Source organism: Branchiostoma floridae, chromosome 11 (assembly GCF_000003815.2).
Source record: "Branchiostoma floridae strain S238N-H82 chromosome 11, Bfl_VNyyK, whole genome shotgun sequence".
Taxonomy (NCBI): Eukaryota; Metazoa; Chordata; class Leptocardii; order Amphioxiformes; family Branchiostomatidae; genus Branchiostoma; species Branchiostoma floridae.
In genome coordinates, this window is record NC_049989.1 from 11191833 (window position 1) to 11219824 (window position 27992).

The following is a 27992-nucleotide window of genomic DNA, read 5'->3' on the forward strand; positions in this document are numbered from 1 at the left end:
TGACTTTGCCTTTTATGAATGTCTGGCGCCGAAGGAAAATAGTTATTCTAAATCCGCGAGGCTTTGTAGGGCAAGTGTTTGCCCCCAGTTGACATTCCTTTATGTAGGGTTATCCCCTTCAAATTGCCGCACGGGTAACAATAGCCATATCTAGAGCGCCGGACAGTGTCTGTGAATTTGTTACACCGTTTACCATGACGGCTTGCAGTGTCTGTCGGCGTTGTAATAGTCTTATCAGTTTGTCCAGGTTTAGACTGATCATACCTCCCATTGTTAAAATCAATACAGGCGGAATGGGGAAAGGAAATGACTACGGAAGCGAGATCTTCTCAAGGCGTGGGCTAAGGAACGGCGTCCTTCACTGACATCGCTGCAAGGTCCAAGACATTGTCTGAAAGGTCATAGAGACGTGCCAAGAAGAGAAACTACCCACAGGTAAGCTTCATAGTGTTTTTCTATGTAATACATCTTGTTTTGGATATGTGGCCTCCTATGAGTAAAAAAAAAACAACTAATATAATAGATAGCTTCGAATGTAACTTGAAGGTAATAAGAACAGTTGCAAGAGGTGAAATATGTAGTGTTTTCTTTGAAATCGTTATTAGATATACCACATCGCAGAGATATGGGATCTGAATTATATTACGTATAGACGCCTTCTAGGAGGGTTACACTGTTAGCAGGTTAAAACACAGAGTAAATATTGCAACCCCTTTCGTTCTACCAAGACCACCACTCAAAATCTCTGCACACTCTAAAATTGGGCTAGAATGTTGAAGTATCACGGTTATGATTTGACTTTGAATGTTAAGACTTAAGCTTCGAACAATCGCGTCTTCAGGTCCACTTTTACCAGAAATCTTATTCTTTAAGGACATATCTGTTTATACAATTCTTGCCCTTGTTAGTGTCAAGGACAAATGCTGAGCATTCGTCTTTGTCTGAATCGCCATTAAACATTGATAAGCTGTGATCGATCGATTAGTTGTACCGGTTTACGCTTTTAAGCTGTTTGCTAATCTGGTGAGCGTCGAGTCATCACAATATACTTTGCCATGCGCCAACGCCAACAACAAAAAGTCCTATTTTTAGTAGAAACATGAAAACCATTCATTGAAGTGATAAAAAATTCATTCCGGCTTGAATCGAAGCAAACGATGAATTTAGGCCACCCTGCAAAAAGACGTAAGCACACATCCCACGTACGACACGCTCAGTCATACATCAGAAAACTCCTTCGAGACAGATGTCTTCTTCAAGTGCGTTTCGCTTATGGTGGTCCTTAAGTATGGGTTCCAATTGGATGGTTGCAGAAGATACTGGTATCTTTGGTCTGACAGCAGGAGGAGAATTAGGTTGATTAGACTGCAAAATTGACGAAGAACTGTTCACGCGGTTACAGATCGGCCGTTACACGTCTTAACTCCACCAAATTGTCTTTGGGTACTCTTAATCTTGCTGGTTGCCAAAGTCAATTTTGGCCCATGGCCAGAAGCAAGTGGAAATGGAAAGATGAATTTTTAAGATGAACCAACGTGTTTTTAGGTTTATTCAAAAGTTGTTTGCTGTATAATATCTTGACTTGACTGTTGTTTTATCCAGAGAGTACGGGGGTATCAAAATATTAAATACTGTTGCTACCTAGTTCAATTTCAATGTTAAGCTACCTGTAATTCATTTTGGGAGGTTCAAATACTGGTATCTTTGGGTTTGACAGCAAGATGAGAATTAGGTTGATTAGACTGAAAATTGACGAAGAACTGTTTACGAACACACTGCTAACATTATTACTGTTACACGATCGGCCGTTACATGTCTGAACTCCACCTAATTGTCTTTGGGTACTCTTAATCTTGTTGGTTGCCAAAGTCAATTTTGGCCCATGGCCAGTAGCAAGTGGAAATGGAAAGATGAATTTTTAAGATGAACCAACGTGTTTTTAGGTTTATTCAAAAGTTGTTTGCTGTATAATATCTTGCACTTGACTGTTATTTTATCCAGAGGGTACGGGGTATTAGAATATTAAATACTGTTGCTACCTAGTTCAATTTCAATGTTAAGCTACCTGTAATTCATTTTGGGAGGCTCAAGATACTGGTATCTTTGGGTTTGACAGCAAGATGAGAATTAGGTTGATTAGACTGAAAATTGATGAAGAACTGTTTACGAACACACTGCTAACATTATTACTGTTACACGATCGGCCGTTACCTGTCTGAACTCCACCCAATTGTCTTTGGGTACTCTTAATCTTGCTCATTGCCAAAGTCAATTTTGGCCCATAGCCAGAAGCAAGTGGAAATGGAAAGATGAATGTTTAAGATGAAACCAACGTGCCTTTGGGTTGCCGAAGTTGAAGTTTATCCAAAAGTTGTTTGCTGTATAATATCTTGCACTTGACTGTTATTTTATGCAGAGGGTACGGGGGTATTAAAATATTAAATACTGTTGCTACCTAGTTCAATTTCAATGTTAAGCTACCTGTAATTCATTTTGGGAGGTTCAAGATACTGGTATCTTTGGGTTTGACAGCAAGATGAGAATTAGGTTCATTAGACTGAAAATTGACGAAGAACTGTTCACGCACACACTGCTAACATTATTGCTGTTACACGATCGGCCGTTACCTGTCTGAACTCCACCCAATTGTCTTTGGGTACTCTTAATCTTGCTCATTGCCAAAGTCAATTTTGGCACATGGCCAGAAGCAAGTGGAAATGAAAAGATGAATTTTAAGATGAAACCAACGTGCCTTTAGGTTGCTAAAGTTGAAGTTTATCCACAAGTTGTTTGCTGTATAATATCTTACACTTGACTGTTATTTCATCCAGAGGGTACGGGGGTTAAATTAAAATATTAAATATTGTTGCTACCTAGTCCAATTTCAATGTCTAGTTGCCTGTAATTCATTTTGTGAGGTTCAGAAAAGATGTCATGTACATAAACAGAACACTTGCTTCTGCTTTTAAATACTCCCTCGACCAATGAGATGAAGACAACGTAATCCTAATACATTCATGTTCTGCAAAAACGTGACAAGTTTTTAGAAAATAAATTCGGTACCACTCACGTTCTACGTTTTGGCGGCTACCAAAGTATTTATTTTATACTAAATTTTCCAAGTAGCACAATCTATTTTCAAACCATTTGTAATTACCATATTTCATCTGGGGAATATTATCTATTGGATTGACATTCCACTCCTGTCTCTTAATTAAATCCTAGTCTGTCCCTGGATGCATCTTGCAAACAGATTAAAGGAACGCCGCTGCCATTGAATGTCAAACTTGATTCTGTGTAACCTAGGCACTTAATTGTATTTTACAGTGTGTACATAATTGATAATAAGATTTCGCGATTGATTACCTAGAAATGTCGAACTAAACATGGCGGCAGGCAGTAGATTCTCCTCACCTGCAGCCCAAAGATTTGATAAACCAATACCCGCTTGTAAAGATTGCATTAAACCAAAATACAGCATTTTATTACACTATACAATCTACATAATATGTATAGTTCTCCAGCCATCCCCAACATAAAAAAATGACTCGAGATTTTTTTTCGTAAGGTTATAATCCAATTATGACTGCCAATGGCGTAGCATTGAACAGTGTTGGGAGTCGAGCACCGGAAAACATACTTATGAAAGCAAACGATATTTGGACCACGTTGCGACAATTCTTCGAGACTGAAATACTGTATTTTTGATGATACGATGTTCAATGGCAGGAAAGTTGCACGTGTATATTTGGTGCAAATGCCTACTTGTATGTCAAATAGATTATATTACCAGCGCTGCTGCATATAATGAGAAAATGTTGTACATTTGTTTCATATAATACAATATCTAAGCAATTTTAAAGCGTTAAAAGTGGAAATATTCTGAATAAGGCAGTCTGTATAATATCTAATGCACTATTTTAGCACATTTACGTCATTATTTTATAAATTGAGCCGTTAAATTCGGCGCAGAAACAAGTCGCACGAGAATTCCTGATCAAGTCCTTATTTCAGGGGGTTCCAATAATAAGGAATATCCTCGTGCAACTTGTCTCTGGGCCGTTTTTAACCGCTCAAAGTATGAAATGATGATGTAAATGTGAAAATATACTGCAGTAGATGTCAATATTATACAGATTGCCTTATTCAGAATATTTCAACTTTTAACTCTGTAATATTGCTTAGGATGCCTTTAAAATTGACACAGCTGCAGAAAACGCTACATGTATGTATCAACAAATCCACACAAGGCACAGAAACTAGCGTTGGTTAATGTATATCGATGGCGGAGTGTCCGAACAATTCAGACGGCTGTACCAACTGATGCATTGAACATAATGAGAAATAGTTGTATATTTGTTTCATATAATACATCCTCTAATATCTGAAAACTGACACAGATGCAGAAAACGCTATGTATCAACAAATCCACACAAGGCACAGAAACTAGCGTTGGTTAATGCATATCGATGGCGGAGTGTCCGAACAATTCAGACGGCTGTGCCAACTGAGGTCACCTCCGACCTGGGGCAATCTGTAGTAAATTGGCTTCACCTTGGAGGCTGCACTTGTGGGATTGGTGGATTTCACGGATACTACCGTGACTGCGGTTTGGGGATTGTGGTATTTCACTTCTATTTCAAGAGATGAATTTGCCAGTTCCGAGTTAGCAAAAAGTTGCAAAGATGAGTTGAGAAAATCGAAACGTGTTAGACGGAAACGCTTCTCTTGGGACAGGCATTCACAGGCATTCTAATTGTCAGCTTTTTTTTATGAATGTTCAGGGCTCGAAATACTTTTTTCTGCATACCTGCACTGGTGCAGGTAACATTGAAATTTACCTGCACCAGACAAATTCTACCTGCACCACTCAGAATTTAAGAAGTATGGATCACACTAAAAATGTCAGGAACCGTTGCTATTTTTTTGATACTATATAGGTAGTCTCAGGCAACGCAGCTAATAACAATCCAATGTACACCTACATCATAGGATACTTATGTATAAAACCCAGTTCATGGACCAGTGCAGGTTAGGTGCAGGCAGACATCACAAATACCTGCACAGCTCTAATTTTACCCGCACTAACCTGCATATGCAGGTGGTATTTCGAGCCATGACTGGTTGTATCGCGGTCTTACATAACAGACTATTCATCGCGCTGTAAGTCTTGAACCTTGTACGAGTTCAACTTAAAACCAACAAAAGCAAAATAATTTATAATGGATGATCACATCAAAGACTTAAGACAGCCCTTTAGCCTCACATATGTCTTAGGATTAAGTCAAGGCTTGCATAATCCACTGGTAGAGTGTGTGGTAATGCAACAATTTACAGACGCTGCCCCACGGCGAAGCAGACACGCTGTCTACAGTCCTGTAAGCACATGAATAACTGTTCCGGGAAAATCGGCATATGGAGGTGAGATCAGGTCACCGTTAGCAGCTACAGTACGACCGTCGTATTTCATAGTTCAACATATTAAGCAATATTAGAGCGTTAAAATTGGAATTATTCTGTAAGAGACAATCTGCATGTGATTGATTGATCTACACTGTATTCCCACATTTACATCTTTATTTCATACTTAGCCGCGCTAGGATTTACTAAATATTGTAACCTGGGAAAATTAGACTTCATGGTGTCCTCGCGCCATTGCGGAATGTAACGAACTGTTGGAATGGAAAATAATAGAGTTGCATCATCTTATTACGTAGAAAAGTGCCCCGAAGCAAAAAAGTTAGATAGTTGAAGCTCTACAACACTGAGTCGGGCTAGTATTGCTTAGGTTGATTTTATTTTAACTTAATTCAATGTATCAAAAGTATCTAGTTGTTGTGAAGTGGAGGTGGATTATGGAGCTTTCCTTAAGTGGAAACCAAATATACCATCTGGAGATGCATGTTGCGTCGTACTTAACGATTACTGATGGAGAAGAGAGGAGGGGAGGAAGAAAGTCATCAATCAGTTCCATATCTCCCATCCCGTTCAGTGACTTCGTTTTCTACATCGTTTTAAACTGGTACATGATAGCTTTGACGCATCATAGACAGTGCTACAAGCTATTTGCCTTCAGGCAAAAAGCGTTTTTCACTTTGTGGAATCCCAGCTTGATAATAGGACACAAAATACGCTACAAGCTATTCTTGGAAATGCCAAGTTAACGGTCCAATATTTCAAAGAAAAGGTAATCCATTGGAGATGTCTTTTGCGGTCAGGGACGGTTGTAGAGACATCACCTAGAGGTATCAGAGCCTACTACCAATCGATGGTTGAGATGGTGGATAGATGATTGTGTCTTTGTAATAAACTCGGGGGCTAGAGTCTGACTACCCTGGGAGCCAGACAGGACCGGGTAGCTTGCGAGGTTTGTTAGCAAGTTTTGTTCGGGGAGCCAAGGCAGTCAGCCCGACAATCTCACATTAGCACTACGGGGGAGTTTAAGCCCGAAGGAGTTATATAAAGGGTAGGTCCTAGCTGCCCGATCCCGGATGGCCACCAGGGTAGAGTCTGACATGTTAGGTGATGATCCGTATCTATGTCCTCATCGGGCATCCGTTTATATTCCTCCCGAGATTCGCAAGCGTGTCCCACTATCAATACCCACTCTATACACTCGTTACAAACCTAATTAATAGAACCTCAAGGTATTTCCAAACACCTTTGTGTGTACCGCGTGTCAGACCACCGCCGGAATAGTTTTCTTCCAGTCTAAGATTCAGTGGCTTTACCCGATTTGATTTGAATTGACAACGATTTCATTCTCGATGTATATTACTTATCCCCGTAATCAACGTTGGTATCGTTTGTAGAATCAAAAGCCAGTTGTCAACTTTTCAATTGCATTTGTACTTTGACTTTGACTTTGACTTTATTCAGATCCACTTTTAGCTATTACAACAATGTCAAACATTATGTTGCCAGCTATTCTTCCAGTGGTCTACATAAAATACATTGTCAGGTACTGGATGTAATGTACTGGATTCAAACATGTGTATTGGATGTAAAATATACATAGATGTGAGATATCCGTAACGGTAAAAGTTGTGATGTAAATCGGTGATTCTCTAGTCAGAGATCGTGATCTCTGTTAACAAAATGATTCTGCCAGTATAATCGTAGATTCTGTCAGTAATATCAGTGACTACAGGTATAACGGGAGATGCCCCAACACGGTACGCTTTGTCTTGCGCTCAAACTCATGGCGCTCCATCGCTAGTTGCCTGAGAGTGGTCTAATTTTGATGACTGAATTTTTTACACATAGATTTGAACAACATACTTGAATAAGAAATGCATTCATGTGGTTCATGAACCTTTCGTGCTGCGTGTTACAAGCGGCAAACACTGCGAGACAATTTCGTGTATGTAACCTTCCAATTTTGTGCTACGCTGGACAGTGTGCCTAACTCGGTACGCTTTTTTTACATTTTGCTCTCTTCAGATGTAAGTGGTAAATTTAAGTACACAGAAGAAAAATAATAGTATGATATTTTAGCTTTCTTTTGACAGTAAAATCGTGACTGTATGTACTTCTTGTCTCACATGAGGAAGGCTGTACCTAGAACAATCCAGCTGATGTTTTTACGGGCAATGGGCTGAATGCACTGATTGTGAATGCCCGACTAAAAAAAACATTACGAAAAAAAGACACCGCCAACATCAACAAAACTCTGTCTGATTATATGAAAATATCATCTACATCTCTCTATCAAGTCTTATTTTCATAGACAGCACGAATCATTTGTTACAGTCAAATAAATCTTTGGAGCGTTCTCTAGTCTGCGACTTTCACGGCCACACTCCCTTGGGAGTACAATGGTGGCAATGTTTATGTCGCTTCCTTTTGGTTGCTTTTCTACTCAACAAACATTTGAAGACCCATATTCATAGTGTTTTATGGAGCTTTATTTATGTGTATCATGGCAGTTGTGTGACTGCTTGAAAGAGTTCGTATAGTTAGCGACACGAGCCGCCAATACGCAGAGGCCGATGACCGCAGTGATTCAGCACTGTCAACATTACTGTTAGAATTCTGTTTTAAAAAAAAACATGAAGTAAATATGTTACAGTATACTTGGAATGCAAATTAAAGCTGTGTGCATGAACATGGTTTATTTACCTTTGTAATCAGCATAGTCAGTGGTAACAAACACGGTGTACTTATGGATAATACGATCAGCAAAAAATCCGTTCCGTCTTACGACGGGAACCGTCTTAGGGCGGCCCCCGTTACACCAGTAATATCAGTGACTACAGGTATACACCAGTAATATCAGTGACTACAGGTATACACCAGTAATATCAGTGACTACACCACTAACATCAGTAAAGATGCTGATCTAAGTCTCTATTGACAGTAACTCTGATCCCGATTTCTATAGCTACCTGTAGAGTTTCCGGCTCTGCCAGATCGCAATCGCCATCCTTCATTCAAAAGGGCAAATATATGTGCCTTTTGCTTGCATGCAGAGTCAAATAGGATTCTGGCTACGTATAGACATGGGTTTGTAATACATGGTGTATGTACATGTATAGCTAGAATCCTATTGGACACCGCATGCAAACGAAACGCGCACTTCCTCCTCCGAATATGCAACTTAACATTGTACCCTGACCCGTACATAACAACCTTATATTCCTACTTAAGGAACACATTTCGGAGAATAAATGCCGCACGACAAGACGGCAGATTGCCAATCTGTTCCATCTGGATGAAGTTAAGCCTCACTGAACGTGCGCTGAATGAGGCACATTTGCTGAGTTCAAACACCGTAAAGCTATTTGGAGGAACATCTTCTATCTGCCATTTTTCTAATCTCCAAGCAGATCCAACGATGGCATAAGATAGTACCCAACTGGCCAAAGGAGTGTAGTCAGCCAAGAGGTGTATATTTGCCATGTAGGTAGCCAAACACAATCTTAGGCCGCCGGCTTCACCCCTCTGGCGGCTTTTGATACTATCTTAACTAGTATGCTACCGTAGGATCTGCTTGGAGATTACATTCTTCAGCTGATTTCACAGCCTGTCTTTAAGGCGATTAACTATAGATATAAGACCGAATTAACCTAGTGAGAAATAATAAGGTAGCCTCCATATAGGCCCTATTAATCGCTGCGATCTCGCTGCGAACTAAATTGGATTTCTGTAATCCGTGTCTTCATAATTGGCGGATCATTAAAAAAGCTGCCAGGGGGGTGAAGCCGGCGGCCTAGGATTGTGTTTGGCTACGTACCTACATGGCAAATGCACACTTCTTGGCTGACTGCACTCCTTGACCAGTTGGGTACTGTCTAATAATGCCATCGCAGGATCTTCTTGGAGATTAGACAAAATGGCAGATAGAAGATAGCTTTAAGGTGCTTGATGTCAGCAAATGTGCCTCATTCAGCGCACGTTCATTAAAATGTAGGCTTAAGACTGAACAGAAAAACATTTTCTTTAAATCCCTTCAGCGATCTGTCAAATCGCCCTGTCTGTATTGTGGTATTCCGGTAGTGAGTCCGCCGCGCAAGAGGAGTTTGGATGTTAGTGAATAAATTCAAAGCGGTGTGTAATCTATCAATACTTGACTCCACTTATTTTTTTTCCATTTGTAATAATTCCTTAAGTTCTTGTTTGAATAATTCATTTATAATTGTTTGTTATACATAGATTCGTGTATTCATCTTGTTTTACATTATTTTGCTATATGCTTCAGTTTGTAAATTTCTTATATTAGTAAATTAGTACCATCCATTTTCTTTTACATTTCCGTTGGATCCGTGGTTTATGTTTTTTGTCTATGGTTTTATGTTTTATTTATGTGAACTGTATATTTAATATATGGGAAATGCAATAAAAAATCATAAAAAAAACTATCAAGACTTAAGAGTTAAGACATTTATGGCCAGCTTGGTGATATCCTAGAATTTGCAGGTATCATCGGATGTTATTCCATCTTGTTTTATGTGCAGTTTCTTTGTTTCATATAAGTTTGATTCGAAACGAAATTTGTAAACATCTATTGAAATGTTCATTCTTTTCATTTTTTTTTTAATTGGGTGGGCCGACTACTCACTATTTGCAGCCAGGGGCTGAATTGCGAGGAGCTTACAATAGGCGGGACTAAATCGCAAGTGTCTGGAGCGAGCTGCCATTCGGCGCCACTCAGGTGACCTCAATACGACAGTAATTGCCCCAGGTGCGGCCAAGGTACTGTAGGTTTTGAACCGCTCACACCGCACCATCGCACATGTGGCGGGTTCTTTAACGTGCCCGGGGTATGACTCTCCCCAGACACGGGACCTCCATTTAACGTCCTATCCGAGGGACGAATGGTTTATACACGATAGGAATATCTTATCATGTAGCAACTTATTCCTGGTTAATGGTCCCACCCTAAGGTTCATTCACACCAACTGCCTGCAGCCAAACTGTCGTTACCTGAACAGACGGATGTGTGATTGTAGTTATCGTTCGTGCTAAAGCTTTATTACCTACTGGAGCTCCGGAGATGTCAAACGTGCCATCATCTGTTCGCCTGACGAGTAGATCATTACGTTTGACTTATTCTAGGCGGTATTTCAATGTCTGCACAGCGATGTTATCATCGGTCGTTTCTAAAGGTTATCTTGTGAGAAAAACTACCCTCAGGTAACAACAAAATTAAAGCTATTCGTTAAAGCATTCACGAGAATTCAGGTTTTCCCGCCTAGGAACTATTGTAAATGTCTGTCATTAGACTAACTGTACTGTACAGCCTGAAAGGTAATCATAGATAGAAAAAATGCCTTTGATATCAATGACGGTTGCTGGCAATGCATGAGGAGACCTATATACTATTTTTAAACCGTGGCGACTATAAACATCGTTAGAAAAAGCAACAGAAGAAAATCATGCGGTGGAACATGGAGTTAGGGAGGCAATACGTGTATATGAAAGAACGGGAAAGGCACTTGGATCATACCCTACCATCTCAACTGGACAACATTTAGCTAGTACATGTACTCAAACAACTAGAGCTAAGTGACTTGTTACCATGAACCTTGTCTTGATTTTGTCTTCGTTTGCATTTGGGGGCTTAAATTGATTTTTACCTCATTTATGCATTTCATCTATATTTTTGGTTAGACTTCAGATCTTGTTCAGTGTTCCTGACGACAGGTAGTGGATAGTACCATAAAGAGTCTGACAGTTTCTTAAATCCATCCAGTTTGTTACCTTTTGTAAAATTATGGTTATTTCTTAGATAAAAGAATGAAGCTTTTTTTCATTTACTTGCTCTAACGTCATATGTTTCTGTTCTGTATGCGTAGTTGTTGTAAGTCATTTGGGTGCTGTGAAGAGTCAATTGCACCAATTTTGGCATCGCGTGCCACCAGTTTTCTCAAAAGGTACGTGCAAGAGCATTACATCATATCTAAACGGAAGGAAATGCATTTTACCCTTAGCAAATGAACGCTCCTTGTACGTACAGTTTCTAGGTGTGTTTCACAGTGTTAAAGTCCCTAATCCACTAGGACGAGAGGTCGACTCACATGCTGATCATGATGAGCGCTTAACGAATTTCCTGCATCAGAAGCGAATCTTCAATACGCGTTTTCAGGCAAAGTTTAACATTTAGCATGACATTGCAACTATGAAGTCAAGGGCTACACAAATCCAATTCTGGCCGCAGCGAAATCACCCCGCGATCGTCGACTAGTGGAATGTGAACCTTATTGTTGCATTCAGTATGCAATACATTCATTACTACTTGCCTGGCGTCCGTCTGTCCAGTCAGGTTTCAATATCCGTATGTACGGAGAGGCTAGAATTACCTTGGATCAGTGTTGGTGTAGCTATTTAGAACTCAATGTCACGATAGGTCAGCCCTGGATGCCCTGGGTATCTCATCAACAACGAGCTAGCTGAGAGGTCTCCTCACACGGACGTAATCATGCTGCTTACTAGGGAATCAATCTGTAGAGTCTAACGATCTTGAGTGCCCTTGATCAGTCTTTCATGGTTATTTTTTTCCCCGTGTAGTCCAAGGCATTTCCACAGAATGCCACCACTCAAGCAAGCAGTTCTTCCGATGGTCTGACCGATGCTTAAAACATAGCAACCAATGTGATGTGTTTTGTTAGTTTGATAACCTGCACTCTTCATCTTCTTATGTTGATACTTTCTGTTTTCCAGGTTTAACACAAAAGAGTCGGCGAGAAGACCACATGGTCTGTTGGGCTACAGCAGTGGCTTTTTATCTCCGTCAAAATTTGCAGTCAGGATGAGGCAACCACTATGAAGTCTCAATACTCAAACACCGTTACCTCCTTACACAGAGTAATGACTGCCCAATATAGTCCTCGTAAGTTGCACCAATGATAAGATTTCAAGACTTTATCAACCGGTCGTTCTCCAGTATCAAGCTACAAAATATTATATAGCGTAATGGACGCCATGGTGGAACGTATACTACAAGCTTGGGCTGCCAACACCACAACTGTCCTCCCCTCTCCCAACCCACTGGATGCAGTAGCCATGAACGATTCCACAGAGATAGAAGCTGCCGTAGACTCGTTCCTCGAGGACCCCACCAATACCACATTCTCTGTTGGAAACGACACCGGGATGGGGTTCTTCTACCAGCCTGAAGTTGACATCGCCATCCCCATCGTCTATTCCGTGGTGTGCATCCTGGGGCTGATCGGGAACTCGCTCGTCATCTCAGTCATACTGCGGTTTGAGAAGATGAAGACAATCGCCAACATCTACATCCTTAACCTGGCCATCGGTAAAATTCCTTCCGTTAACTTTATGCCATGCATACATTAGGATGTGATTGTTCATGTCGCCTCGGTTTACTGGTTGTCCACTGGTTGTCGTTACTCTTACTAAATGTAACACGTTTTGTTTTGTTGTTCATGTATGGTGGGCCCCCTTGGAAATCAACTCTCAGTATGTTTAAGGAGCTACCCACTTGTTTTGAGATTAATTAATAGATATATTATTGTTGTAAGCTCTCTTTAAGCTGTCGTAAGAAGAAGTAAAAATGGCCATATCTACTAGCGATATCGGAGAGGCGGAAAGGCTTCAACACCTCTCTGTTATAAGTGACCACTTTGTATGAAACTTTGTGTCAATTTTGTAAAACCTTGTAACGACTAACATAGTCATGTAGATTTTGAACATCTAGAATTGGCGTAAATCCTTAACAACCTCCTGTAGATCATGATGATATTTATGCCATAGAAGACTTTACAACTTTATAAAGAAGTTAAACATCGCACTATGATAACCACCAACACAGATGAGCGTCCGTTATAAATTTATAAAGCATCATCACTAAGATATATATTTTTCAGTGATTAAGTGTTGTGATTAAGTGTATATGTTAACTTAAAAGTTCATCTGTGTTGGTAGAAGTCACTTCCTGCAACCTATGATCCACTGCTCAATTAGTCACGTGTTCTATCTGCATAACGTGACGTCACGACAGCAGTGGATTGTTCATTTCTTGACAAAGACTGGTGCTGTTCAGTCGAAAATTTTGGTCCAATTTTTGTGTTGGAAATTACAGTCCAACTATTTCGAGTGTATATGTTTTGTTCTTTCACAGCTGATGAGCTCTTCATGCTGTCCCTGCCGTTCTTCGTGGTGTCCATCCTGCTGGAGGACTGGCCGTTTGGTGACGTCATGTGCAGGGTGGTACTGACTGTGGACGCCATGAACATGTTTACCAGCTGCTGCTGTATAACGGTAGGACAGTTTTGCGACGCCTCATGGGATATCCTAGCGGTATATTAGATTCTGTTTGAAACATGGAAATTTATCTGATATTTTTGTTCACTCTACCATTAACTCCGACTTCTTAAACATCATAAAAGTTTATGCTCTAAACTTCATCTCATTTAAGGCTCTTGAATTATTAATTGTTTTATGACTAATCTAAGTTGTCACCACACTTCTTCAATTGTTTTCTTTCCAATACATTTTTCAATAGAATCGGACGGAGGGTGCTACTTTGTCGGTAGTTAGCATATCAAAAATATAGCCAGGGCTTCATTTTAAACGAAGTGTCTTAAAACACATTTAAACATTTCTGAAATGTGTCTTAGTTTTTCATACGAATTTTCATTTCCAAAAGAAGCAACCACATTTCAACTGATATAGTAGGCATGTAAAGTTGTCGGATGACAGGATCTATTTTCCACTGATGTATCTGCTACTGTTACCGAAAACGTGCCGCGTATGACGCTTTGATGTCCTTTTCCAGCTTTGTTGCTTTTAAGCTTCCGTTCCCAAATGATTAGCCCCACACTGATGTCACTAGAAGATCAGGAAACGCGTGCACGCCTCTGTTTTAAGCCGCCAAAAAGGTCGCATCTAAAATCGTCCAAAATGTCAGAAGCAGCTCAGTATATATCCCACTGGTACATACATCCCAACTTGGATTCATACAGTGTGAGAGAATTTTAAAGTTGAATGCAGAAGTTGTTTTCGGTTACTTTTGGATGAACTCCGTTTAGTCTGTTGAGATTGCACGGTTGCGCAAACTGCTTTGGTGTAAATCTAACTTAATCAAAAGCTAAATTGCATCTCATGTGTTATTAATACGAATGTAATACGAAAACAAATTCGTAGCTCACTGCGCAACTAAGAGCAGGAATAATACATGCAATTTTAGAATTCTGATTTTCTGAAAACTATGGCAAATCGACTCATTATTGCTTATCGTAAAAATTATATTCAAGAAAGTCAAACATACGATTCTTTGCTCATATTGCAATTTAGAATTTTCAAAAGTACGTATCTACCAAAGGGTGTTTACTTGGGACATTCTCAGACTACTACAAAATCAAAGTGTGAATGACGGATTCTCCCACAGCTATCTGGTTCCCATGATTGCTGCCAGCTGTTCGTGGTTCATCCTTTACCGTCGTTATGGAGTGTTTTCTACCTTATTATAGTATTCCCCCAAATCTCTCATCTCTTAGTTTCTAAGAGGGCTTCAGAATACTTTTCCCAGCTTGGAAACTTGCAGTTAGACTTTCATAATATCGACCAGAAGGCGTTGGCATTTCGACAAGACCTTGCATGACACTTTATACGACTTAAGATTCAAAACAGGCACTTTCTACGCTTTTACAACACATCATTCATCATTTTTATCGTTACGTGTGCATTTTGAAACGACCCCGAACACTTTCGAGGGAAAATATTCTTCCCATGGAAATGTCCTCTATGCTCCACAAATGTCATACAGACAGAATGCTTTATGTACACAGGTAAGTGCATATTTTACTGAAAATGGTGCAACATTTTACCTGAATAGTAGTTTTGTACGGTATTCTGTTCACGTACCTGGCCTATCAAAATGATATCTTGACTACGATATCGAAAACAGTGATCTGTAACACTCCCAAATTATTTTGGCATAAGTATTACGAAACGAACCAAACGCTTGCAATTTTACAATTGAAACAAATGTACTTTGGGGGAACTCTGAATATGTAAACAAATAAGCAAGCGAGCATTTATACAATCGCAGGCTTAACCCTCATCCGACCGTATGGGGTCATTTTTGACCCCAGGCGTATATTTTAATCTGCCATAGCAACATTTTTCATCAGAGAAAAAATTCCTTCCATGAATTTGTTTGTATACATGTCTTACAACATCTACCAATTTTTCGCCGAGTTTTGCCCATTATTGTATAAGCTAAACTTGAAAGTTTGTGTCTTGTTCGGTGGGGTCAAAAATGACCCCAGCCAATTATGAATCATTAATTACATAAATATCAAGTTATTTCAATAAAATAACAGGCATTCCTCATTATTGCTATTGCAGCAACAGGTTATAGTTGCTTAGATGAGTAAACACCGAATATTTTGAAAGAAATTTAGTATTTTAGTGTAAAACACAGTTTTTCGACATTCTGCATAAATTATGATAATACACACTAATTACCTATGCTAATGAATGTGAAAATGTTTCTAATTAATCAAAAAACAATATATGGACAGAATGTGCAGAAGGAACCTACAAGAAAGATCTTTGCGGGAAAATAGACAAGAGTTATTGAATGTATGTGTTTAGATGGCGGAATATGGTGCATAATTAAGTAATAAATTCGTTACTTTTCACAAATATTGTATTTTTTCTTGTTAAATAACATTATTATGCTATCAGCATTATTGAATCATCACAATCATTGTTTAGAAATTGAAAAAACAAAACATTGTTTAAGTAAGTTTAGTATGGTAGATTTTCAGAGCAAATGTGGGTTTTCCTCATTTTCTGCATAAATTATGATAATGATCAATAACTACTGGCACCAAAACTTGTCAAAATATTTTTCATAGGTTACTGAAACAGTAGATACATAGAAATGACAAAATAAGCCAGCAGAAATATGTCTATGAGCAAAACAAAATGGGGTCAAAAATGACCCCATACGGTCAGATTCGTCGTAAAAATGTAACGGTCGGATGAGGGTTAACAAAAGACGTCGTTAGGATAAGGAATCATTATGATTAATCACGTCAGTAACACGCAGTTCGAAAATTCCGATAGGAAAGTGCCCGAGAGCTATATGAGGCATTTGCTATTGGAAGATAAACTCTTTTAGTACTTAAGATTTATGCCATAATGGCTTCTTTTGGGAGGCACGTTTTAGGCTGAAGGTGCGAGGGTCAATATAAATCCCCATCTAATGACCATGGTGAGTTTATTGCAGTCACCCTCTTATTTCGGCGTTCTGAAGTTTTCTAAGTGACTGTTGAGTGGTGCATAACTTTTAGAAGCATAATGCACGCCCCGCTTTGGGAACGGTATTTTTGGCTTAATTAAGAAAACCCTTATTGATATTAATATGAGCATGTTTACAAGTAACATTTGTTCGGAGGTCAACCTCATAATTAAAGTGTTAACGTTGTGCTGTCAAACTTTGAACAGTTAATCCCACTCCAATGTTGCAGTACTACCACCTAATTGCATTTGCCCAGGACATTTCATCATTTGGAAGACAGTAGATACTCAATAATCGTAAATAGTTGGACAAAATAGCCGATACCTTAAACAGTAAACAGAGCAACTGTGCAGCGACCAATATTAAATTCCATAATTGGAGTATATTGTAAGATGTAAAAACCTCATTTGAACGATCCGAAACTCACGAAGCGTAACAAATCGTTCTTAATCTATCATTAAATCCGATAAAGGATCTGTGCAAACTTTGCTCGCTCAGAGGTCGCTGTGCGGTCACAGCCCCTAGCGGAGTCTCCTATCATTTCTGCTAAGTACCCACCGCTGGGTTCTCAAAATAATTGACGTTGACCTTGTGATGCTCTTCGATTCGAAAGGCAATCAATGAGAGGTCAAGTACCCAGTGCACCGTGGAATAAACCGGACGTGATTATCCTTCCCCTCAGCACATTAGTTGGTCCAATACACAAATCCCTATCCAAAGTGTTTTTACGCAAAGGCCCAGCCACAAATGCGGAATTTGTAAAGCTCACATTTTTAAAGCGATTCATTGACCCTGAAAGGGTTTAGAAAATCGCAGTATGTATGTCCATCGGGAAATATGAAAACCAAAATGCTATTATCAACATTGCTGCATGCGATTTCTCAGTAAAACTTTTTTTGGTTTGAATGAGATCATACATGAAGGGACTCACAGCGAGTTACATGTCACTGAACACCAGCAATGACTACACGACTAAACAAAAAAGTTTTTCGAGACGAAAGACACATACATTAGGCATACGTAGCAGATCCCGGATGGGGGTTACAAATAATGTATATACTAAGTTCTTGACAGTGGCCTTTGAAGCAAATGTAACGTAACTATGCGCTAGATTAAGGAAGTCTCAAAGACGTTGCAGTCTCTTTAAGAACGCAGGGATGAGTTTATAAAAAAACACGGACGTCATACGTCAAGGGCATTAGAAGAAGATTGCAGCAGACAGGCTTCCCAATTGCACGTGAACACACGGCGACAGTTTAAAAGGAAAAAAAATAATACATATTCGGTCTTTTTTCAGTTTAGGGTGGATACATTAGTTGATCTGGTAATTGTTAAGGCTCATGAGGGGATGATATGGTGAATCCTGAAGGTTATGTTTCAAGGAGAATCAGATATAGCCGTAATCCCAAGGTTGACTGGCATATTGCGCCTGATTGATCAAAGGAGTTCTCACGTCACTGATCAATCAACCAATCGTGACCTGAATAACAAGAGTCGAAAGAGTTATGATAATGACTGCAATGCCGCCTACCATCAACTTTATCATTTTTAAAATCATTACTATGGTACATTGTTTGGTTCATCATCGTCGGTTGGCTATGGAACATCTATGTTGTAATGATCATGACTCGTATATTGAGAGGCATCTGAGTGCAGAACAGTTTCAAACCATCATCTTCATCGTTTTTAGAATCATTAGTCTGGTACTCATTAACTATACTCATTGACATTGGTTGGTTCATCATCCTTGATTGGTTATGGGTCATCAATGTCTCAATGACGCGTATATGAAGAGTATCTTGTAGTATAACAGTTTGATACCACTATATTCATCGTTTCAAAAGCATTATTCATAACTCATCGACTGTACTCATTGACATTGGTTGGTTCATCATCCTTGATTGGTTATGGGACATCAATGTCTCAATGACGCGTACATGAAGAGCATCTTGTAGTATGCTAGTTTGATACCATTATCTTCATCGTTTTCAAAAGCATTATTCTAACACTCATAAACTACTCATTGACATTGGTTGGTTCATCATCCGTGATGGGTTATGGGTCATCAATGCATCAATGAAGCGTATATGAAGTGCATTTGGGCGCATAGCAGTTTGATACCATTATCTTAATCGTTTTCAAAAGCATTATTCTAACACTCATCAACTGTACTCTTTGATATTGGTTGGTTCATCATCCTTGGTTGCTTATGGATCATTAATGCCTCAATGACGCGCATTTCGGAGCAGAACAGTTTGATATCATTATCTCCATCATTTAGAATCATTATTCTTGTATTCATCAACCGTACTCATTGACATTGTCTAGCTCATCAATAGGGATGGTTATATACCTCGATACTGCAGTGACGGGCATATGCAGAGAACCTGGGAGCATAAAAGTTTAATACCACTATCTTCATCATCTTTACAATCAGTATTCTTGTACTCATCAACCGTACTCATTGACATTGCCTGGTTCATCATAATGTGCCATCAATGCTGCAGTGACGTTTATATGAAGAGGCACCCGGATGAGAAACAGGTTGAGGACATCCTTCGTCTGTCAACCATTAAACATTAACCATAGGTTTGTTATGGGCGTAAGTTTTCAGTCACGCTTATAATAGCTTAGGCAAGAGCTGGAAATGGCACAGGCCGCCATTCGAATCCAATGTCACCCATATATTACTTGACTTACTTATATATCATCATCATCGGTCGGCTGCAACGCAGGCGACTGTAAGTTTCTTCCATGCCCTTCTGTCGGCAGTTAGATGGCGTATCTGCTTTGCGGTATACATAGGACACATATTGATAGACAATAAGATCAAGAGATGGTCTTATTAGTCGGGGTGATCTGCAAGCTCCCCCAGCTCAGCATAACCCAAATACATGCTATAAGATGGGATTATCCTTTCTTAAGTACGAGATATATCATAAGCTTTCTAGAGAGAGAGCAATAGAAAGCCTGTCTTTAATAAGTGCTAGCCCGTATAGGCCAACAGGTCTTAGCAGATTTGGAGAGAGTGTTGTTTCCATCAAATGACTGTCTGTTCCCTACCACTTCTATTTTAACGACTAGCCTAACTCTAGGGGCAGATAGGTACTAGTAAATGTTTTCAGACCCTTATATCCGCCAACTTCGAATTCGTACAGCAAGCTAACATACGTCCGCGAACCTCACGGTATTAAGTACTTTCTAAAAAAAAGTGAACGACTGTCATTTTCAGACATCTACTCATAGCTTGTTTCTGGTTATCATACCCGTCCCACTCATTTGTTAGATATGTATGAATGCGTATGAAAATAAATCCGTACATACCAAACTTTGATGTAGCATGTTGTCCTTCATCATCAATTATGTAAGATGATGATACTCCTCTCTAAAACTCCCCACAAAGCTTAAAAGCCATCTATGTTCGGTTGTGCCCAAGGGTCAATGTAAATTATTTTCAAATCTTATGTTATTACATTCCACAGGGAACAAAGCAAAGTATCTGTAGCATCTGACATCTAAATGGATCGGTAGTAAATCCCTTCAATTCGTCATTCAGGAGTTTGTATCTAGAATGTGTGATCATAAACTGGAACGTGCTGTTTATCACGCCTCTTCCAGACAAATACGCCCATAGGTGCCCTCATAACTCGTTCCAGACATTGAGCAGTCCGACATCCTGATACGGATCGTAGCAGTGGCACGCACACGCTTAACAATCAACATTGATAATGACAAAGAAGAAGATGACATATCAAACTTTAAAAGGTTGCTAAAATTTTTTAGGCGTGTTTACGTTACGTGCATATCATTCATGTTCACCTTCACAGAATTTAGATGTTAAAGATTTCCAACGTTTTATTAGTAAATGAGAAGAAATTCGACGCCCTAAAGATGCAAATGTGCTGATTCGACTTTTGAACATAGGATTATGACAAGATGGTACGTACCACTATAAGGGCACATAGATTAGCTTTCCAGTGATACGTAGTTCTAAGTAACTTACCTAGTAATGATGGAGACATGGTCAATTTTAAGTTTTGGGATTCGAATTTTTTGTGTGTATATAAACGCCGCGATGCTTTACTCTCGAGCTCAAAGCAGAGCTCTTTCACAAGGCCTGTTGCTGAAATTACGATTCTATTTTCTGCCTTCTCTAATCTCCTCCCTTTTTAGGAAAGCCAGTGCGAATTTCGTTTGCTTAAATCTTAAACAACACACCCTCCCTAAAGGCATTTCAATCTCGTAGACTTGCATTTTGTACACAGGGTTTTTAGAAGCCAGCGGGAATCCTTCCGTGTGCTTCCTTTTCCCTGCTGGCTTATCCTCGTGAAGCGATTGATGAAAAAGCCAATCTTTGTGGGGATCTATCAATTCACAACAAAGTACCATGCGTCGTCCAAACTCTCAAAGCGTAACTTATCTTAGTAACATGTAATTGCCGTTGCATTTGTGGGATTCTCTTTTCTACACACGCACAAGTACTTCGGGTGAGATGTACGTCCGTGGTTTGAATTTGGAGGACTTTAAAATTGATTTGGGAGGAGCAGTTTACGCCAAATATCCGACCGTGGAGAGCTGCTGTGGTCTAATGGGGTCGCTTTAGGATTTCCAATAACACAGGGTGATGGCGTTTTGCCAGGAAGGAGTGGTTGTGCTTGAATGAAGCAGGATCTATTGCAAAAATTGTCCGGTTCTGAAATTGTAGTTTGGTTGGTTCAATAGCCGGCGAACCTTGCAGGCCGAATGAAGGTTCGGAAACGGCTCCAGATGTCTCAATGAGGGGTGGCTGCGGTGCGATAGATGTCGGTTAGCTGAGGAATGAGTCCACTCTTCTATCTATAGCGAAACTGATTGTGGACGAGAGGGTCGAGAGTTCGGGTCGTCGTCTGTTATACGACTTGGGAAATGCTCATGTCCTTAGATCGGGACATTAAGCAGTGCATAAAAACAGTGTTTTTGTCCATCACTAGTTTTGACATTAATTCATATATCCAAACCAAAAATAAAGATCTGAAAAGTCCCGAATGTCTTCAAAGCATGCTGTACAAGAAAGATTAAGTTAGACTATATCTGTGTAGACTGCTGGCGACATGGTAGGTAAGTTAAGATTCCGACGCAGTCTGAAATACAAACTCGGGAAAAATAAGTGGACAAAATTGGCTCTCTTATACAAGCGTATTTATAGACAGGTACGTAATAACTCCTAGGGCCGTTAACCAGCACATAATGACATGATGCGGCGTTGTATTCCCTCCTGTAATGTAAACTTCATTGTATATTCCCAATGTTGTATCCAATTTGGTTCCCATGATCTCCCTTAAATGAAGTACCGAGTAGTTACATGGGGCTTATTTGTCCCCGTAGGTAGCAGGGTGACTTCGAAGGTCAACACAATCAGTTAATGGACGTTACGGGAGGTGGGTACTCTTTCAGCGTAACAAGGCTCAAATGGTACATTCGACACAGTCTGGGAGACGAAATGATTAATACAGTGGGATTACTACTCTCTCTGAGCTCTTTGAATGTAATTTTCACTCAGATTAATGTCATGAGAATCTCCGCTGTTGGTGCAAAGCCCTTCTCTGCCCTTTTGTGTAGCTTTCTATGTAATCAACTTGTTTAGCGTTTGAAATGAGATTGTTACAGTTGTGCGATTTAAAGCCGGCGGGTCATGTAAAGGTTAAAGGTAATGTCCGTAGGACCGACGTTCGCTGGCTTATGGAGGTACTCTGATTTAAACCATCCAGACATTCCGGCGGCAGAACAGAAACATTAAGTTCTCTGTGGATCATTTTATCAAGTTGTACAGCCGGCGAGAAATGTTATACTTCATCCGAAATGAAGTGCACGGCAAATCTTCACCAGCGGTGAAGGATTAAGTGAGAACGTTACCACCCAGAGGGCTATTTTCTTCGCATGAACACTAAATGGGATCTTGCAAAGTGTACCTGTGGGCATTTCATAGACTATGGATAAAACTTCATTCCACCGTTGTAAACTTTGGGCGCTGTAGAGGCAGTGGGTTGTGGCTAGACCACGGTATTGGAAGGCGTTGCCTTTTAACTCTCCAACGGAAGTCAGCTACCCATTTTTACACCTGGGTGAAGTGAAGTATAGTGATTTAAGTGCATTCACAAGAACACAATGTCAAGCCTTGTTGCCTGGTATCAAGGCACTGACTTTTCGGCCTTGTGCCCGCTAGCAGTATCCATTGAACACCATTAAAGAATGTGTATCCCTTACGAGTGGGTAGATTTGTATTACCTCATTTCAACAAGGACATCAGGTATAGCTATAGACTGATTCATCTTACCCACGCTAGAAGACGCAAAGGTCAAAACAAATCAGAACGTACAAACTAACATTGAAGTAGCAACGTCTAATGGTATCAACTGAGCCTGATGCTCAATGACAAGGCATGAACAAGCATTGATTTGTGGTACCAAATAGTTTGAACACGAGTAACTACAGTTCAGATGTCTTTATATATTCGTCTGGGAAGATCGTTAGATTTCCTTGTCTATTGGGCTGTTATTAATGGATGGGTTTCACGGTTTTATCGATGTGGTTAAACCGGACGGCCGAGTGAAACGACGTGAATGTGATATTTCCAAGCCCTTTATTACTTTCGGGTGGAATGACCGAGCTTAACCGGACAGATCGTAATCTACCGAAGAAGAGTTGCGAATCTCTCAAAGGTAAAGGGCGTTCAATTAGGGTGCAGCAACCCTCAACCAACTCTAGGGGGAGTGTAAACCCATGATTGCTTAGCCCTTTATCTGGAATTAAAGTGTAAATTTGACAAAGGTTCAATCCCCTGTAGAGAATTAAAAAAAGCCGCCGACTTGTTAGCGTTGCCACCTCTGACGTCCGACTCATCAAGTAGAAAGCTGTCTGTCTGTAAGAATCAATTAAAGTTTCTTAACATTCCATCAGTCTAATGATTGTAGACCCCCAGGAGGTAGAACACTGCAAGTTTGATGTAGGCAATATTCATGGTTTAAAGGTTTGGGTGATTGTCACAGAACTAATTTCTGGAAAAGAAAATACATGACTGTGTTCAATATTGTATTTTTAAGCGTCACATATAGCCAAGGCTAGGAAGGTATATCTCCTTTCTGTTGGCAAGGAACACCATTTGCGTTTAACATTTCGATCGAACGCAACTTGCCAACACTGGAACTTTTGACATTTCATCATAGTTACGGTTTTCTGCAGGAAGGATGACCCATGGTATCAGACCTTGACATGTCACCTTACAGAAGCATTGCCTGTTATCTTTATACGCCATGGGATGGGCCGATGGTATATAAAATCTGGCACCTCTCTCAGCGTGTGGACTAAGTGTCCTCTGATGTAATGTAGACTGTGACCTTGTCTAATATTCCACAGTATCATACGGTGTGTCATGTTTGTGTCTCATTTGTATTTGATACAGGCTATCTGATTGTGGTACATTCTATAACTGTAGACCATTATCTTATAAATTCCTATGTTACCCATGAAATTGCCACATCTCCTGTTCAGTACATGCTATGACTGAAGACAACTAACTTACCAGATAGTATGTTACTCAGTCCATGCCATTGCCATGGCTCTACATACAGGCTATGAGTGTAGACCATCATCTGATGTTACCCATGCCATTGCCATGTCTCTTGTTGTACAGCCTATGAGGGTAGACCATCATCTGATGTTACCCATGCCATTGCCATGTCTCTTGTTGTACAGCCTATGAGTGTAGACCATTATCTGATGTTACCCATGCCATTGCCATGTCTCTTGTTGTACAGCCTATGAGTGTAGACCATCATCTGATGTTACCCATGCCATTGCCATGTCTCTACAGGCTATGAGTGTAGACCGTTACCTGGCCATCGTGCACCCCATGAAGTCCCTCCGATGGCGGACGCCGTGCCGTGCCAAGCTCACCTGCCTCTGCATCTGGCTGGCCTCCTGTGCCATCATCTGCCCCGTGCCGTACTTTGCTGGAGTGGAGGCATTCGTAGGTAAGCATTCCAAGGTCTCATTTTGACGTTTAAAAAATAATGAATGGCAACCATTATATTGTTGTTGCTTTGTGTCCCAACGTTAACGGTCTATATAAGTGCCCCCTTGAACTGTATCAGATTAGCTATACACTGAAAATAATATGCACGCAGATTAGTCATACCAGAATACACACAGAAAGGAGGTTGAACCTCCTTGGGTACAGGTTGAAACATCAGCGTTACGTTAAGAAGAAAAATATGAGATAACTATATATTGGGGGGGGGGGGCTTTGGTGAACAAGAGCATGCTGGCACGTGACATTGTAGACGAATATGGTAGAGAAGAGGAAAACGTTGAAAAGGTGAACTTTTATATACGTGTACCTTCTTTCTCTTTGTTGTCCATCGTTGTTGATGAAGACTTCTACGTGCCTCTTTCCTCCAATTTATTGTGCACTCGCGTATGAAGCAGGAGTCCAGTCCCGAATCTACAGCTGAACTGGAACTGGCGCTGTCCCAGGTCACTTTCCAAGTAACCACACACGTATTCTGTTGTTGCAGATACTACGGGATGCATGCTGCAATGGCCCGGTGACAGTTGGGCCCGAGCCTGGATTGTCTACTGCATCATCCTGGGTTTCCTCCTGCCGGTGGTGGTCATCACCATCTGCTCCGTGAAGATCGCGAAGGCTCTGGGCCGACAGGCCAACCAGCTCATCTTCGAGGGAGACGTGAAGTTATCCGCCTCGAGAAGACAACAGGAAGCAAGGAGAAAGCACAAGGTGCAACGGGTCTCACTAAATACAGAAAACAACCGAAAACGACCGAAAACAACAATTATTGGGAGATAGCATTCATCTGATATTGGCTTGGATAAGTTCTCGGTATGGGTTATTGACTAGAACTAAGATACATCGAATACTAAAGCTCAACCCTAGTAAAATATTACACAGTAAGAGAAACCTTAGTACGTATATCACCCAAGCACTTTACTCTAGATCTATAGACACCATGGATAACAAAATATTTCCCCGGCAGGAAGAAGGCTATGGGTCTACTTTTACCTTTAATAATATTGTCTGGATATAGCCATGTTAAGCATGTATTGTCTTGGATCACAAAGTTATTTATTCACAGTCATGATGTAACATGGCAGCCGACGTTTCGTTGAACGTGTGCCACCTTCTTCAGGGCAGTATCAACGACTACGTCAATTTGCATTGCAGCTAGATGTCGCTGATAACACTGTGGTTCCAAACGCGCAGTATTGTCTAACACATAGATTACTTGTCAAGTAAGAGTATCAACGAGATAATGGTACGTCACTAACCTGATGGAATTTATGACGCATTCATTATCCTACAGGTGACGAAGATGATCCTGGCGGTGATCGTGACGTTTGTTGTCTGCTGGTTGCCATTCTACGTCGGACAAATCGTCAACCTTGTCGCCAAGCTGCCTCCGACCACACTACTCATGGGTGAGGGAAGGGTCCAGTTTTAAAACATGGCAAATAACAAATATCAGAAAGAATGTAGATTTTACCGAAATATTTTTTTAAATTGATTTGTTGACACATTTACACATTCGCTCAGTCATATAGCTTAACAATGCGCAGATGTACGACTTGAACTATATATTGATGGAATGGTAGGTTGCTGTTTAATAGTACATTTTTGTACAGCGTTTGATATCTATAGCCTTCTTGCAAGCAGTGGTAAAAATCCATATACTTTGTATTAACTCGATCGTGCCTGCTTATGGCATGCATGAAGGTACTGTAATCAGCCACATACCGTTACTCTGTAGTTTTAGCAGCCGAGTTCAAATGGATGGACAGAAAGACGACCTGTTTTGCACAGCACAGTAGGAAAAGAGCTCACCTGATAAGCTACCTAGCTCAAAATGCAATTTTGGGTTCAAATGATTTCTTCGACAGTGTGTTATAACGAACATTTCGTTTTTAACCTCAGGAGTCTACAACTTCATTCTCTGCTTGAGCTACGTCAACAGCTGCGTGAACCCCTTCATCTACTTCCTGGTCAGCGACAGTTTCCGGAAGAATGTCAAGTACATCTGCAGGTACGTATGGCAGGGATAAACGAGGCACCTTCTAATGTTAGGCCCCGTTTTCACAAGATGAAGAAAAAATCATTGGAAGACCTTGCTGATCATCGATTGTTACATTAACAATCAAAACAAGAGCTGTTCACCACTCAAAAATCACGACCACAGCATGTCCAGAACTCGAGATATCAAACCCGGAAGTTCCGCACCAGTACCATAACGAGCCACTAGGAAGCCCAAAGTCTAATTCTTCCCAGGTCTCATCCATACCTACCCACATACGAAACATCGATACAATCCATGCAGGCGTTCATGAGTTAGGGTGGTCTTAAACACATACACACACGCGCACACACACTCATATGGACCTTTACATGACACCTTTGTGCCAAGTTTAACTATTTCAAATGAAAAAAAGAACCAGTCGCATCAGAATTATTCATTCTGATGGAATTATAATAGTAAATGTTACACTTGCATCTTCAAATATGAGAATCAGTAAAGTTTTAAAGGAACCATATTTAAACACTACTGAACGTTCAATGGTTTTCTTTGCATTATCTTCATTTATTTCTGTCTCAAACTGGTGATACCTGAATTCGAAAACTTCCGAAAAATGAACCTCTTTTTTAATTTTCAAATACAATTCACAAAAAGCATTACCATGTCTTCCTCCCGAACAGTCCCCGAGGAGCCGAACTCAGCCGAACCAATACGGAGATGCTGAACAACAGTTTCCGCGCCACGGCTCGTAGAAGAGGCACCCTACCGGCCCAGATCGGGCAGCACAGAATCGACAGTCTCAACACAGCTAAGGGCCACAGCATGCCGGACGTCAAGCGGATAGTGAGGGCGACAGACCGCCACAAGCCAAGTGTTTGAACTCTTGAAAGCAGTCAATAACATACCGTATAAGGCTTCGGTCACAATTTCACCAGTGACCGCAGTCTGTATAACACAAACTCCGCTGTCCAGGGCTGTAACTGGCCCCTCCCCGGGGCCGGCGGATGTTTGGCGGGCTGCTATAAGCGAGATTTAATCAGGCTAAAATTTGTCCTGATGGACTGGCGGGGTACCTTTAGGTGATGTCACGCGGGTAGCTCACGGCGTCTATTTGTTGCCGGTTCACGGGCTGATTTTAATTCCGAGTTTACAAAGAAATCCGGGGCCCGGCCTGACCCAAATATAGCCACAGGGTGTCAAACGACGACACATCCGAG

General features: G+C 40.5%; 1 protein-coding gene across 1 annotated transcript; it reads left to right on the forward strand.

Annotated features, from left to right (window-relative positions):
- Window positions 1-294: 294 nt before the first annotated feature.
- Window positions 295-27991, forward strand: LOC118426211 (somatostatin receptor type 2-like). The gene is made up of 8 exons (XM_035835477.1): window positions 295-435; window positions 12163-12757; window positions 13583-13722; window positions 24564-24723; window positions 25267-25487; window positions 26071-26185; window positions 26679-26787; window positions 27456-27991. The coding sequence occupies exons 2-8, from the start codon at window positions 12415-12417 to the stop codon at window positions 27652-27654; spliced, it is 1287 nt and encodes a 428-aa protein (XP_035691370.1). The 5' UTR covers window positions 295-435; window positions 12163-12414; the 3' UTR covers window positions 27655-27991.
- The last annotated feature ends 1 nt before the right edge of the window (window position 27992 follows it).

Coding starts and splice junctions, on each gene's coding strand:
- LOC118426211 (XM_035835477.1), top strand. CDS start 12,415: ATGGACGCCATGGTGGAACGTATACTACAAGCTTGGGCTGCCAACACC. Junction 12,758..13,582: donor CATCCTTAACCTGGCCATCG/GTAAAATTCCTT, acceptor GTTCTTTCACAG/CTGATGAGCTCTTCATGCTG. Junction 26,186..26,678: donor TCCGACCACACTACTCATGG/GTGAGGGAAGGG, acceptor TTTTAACCTCAG/GAGTCTACAACTTCATTCTC.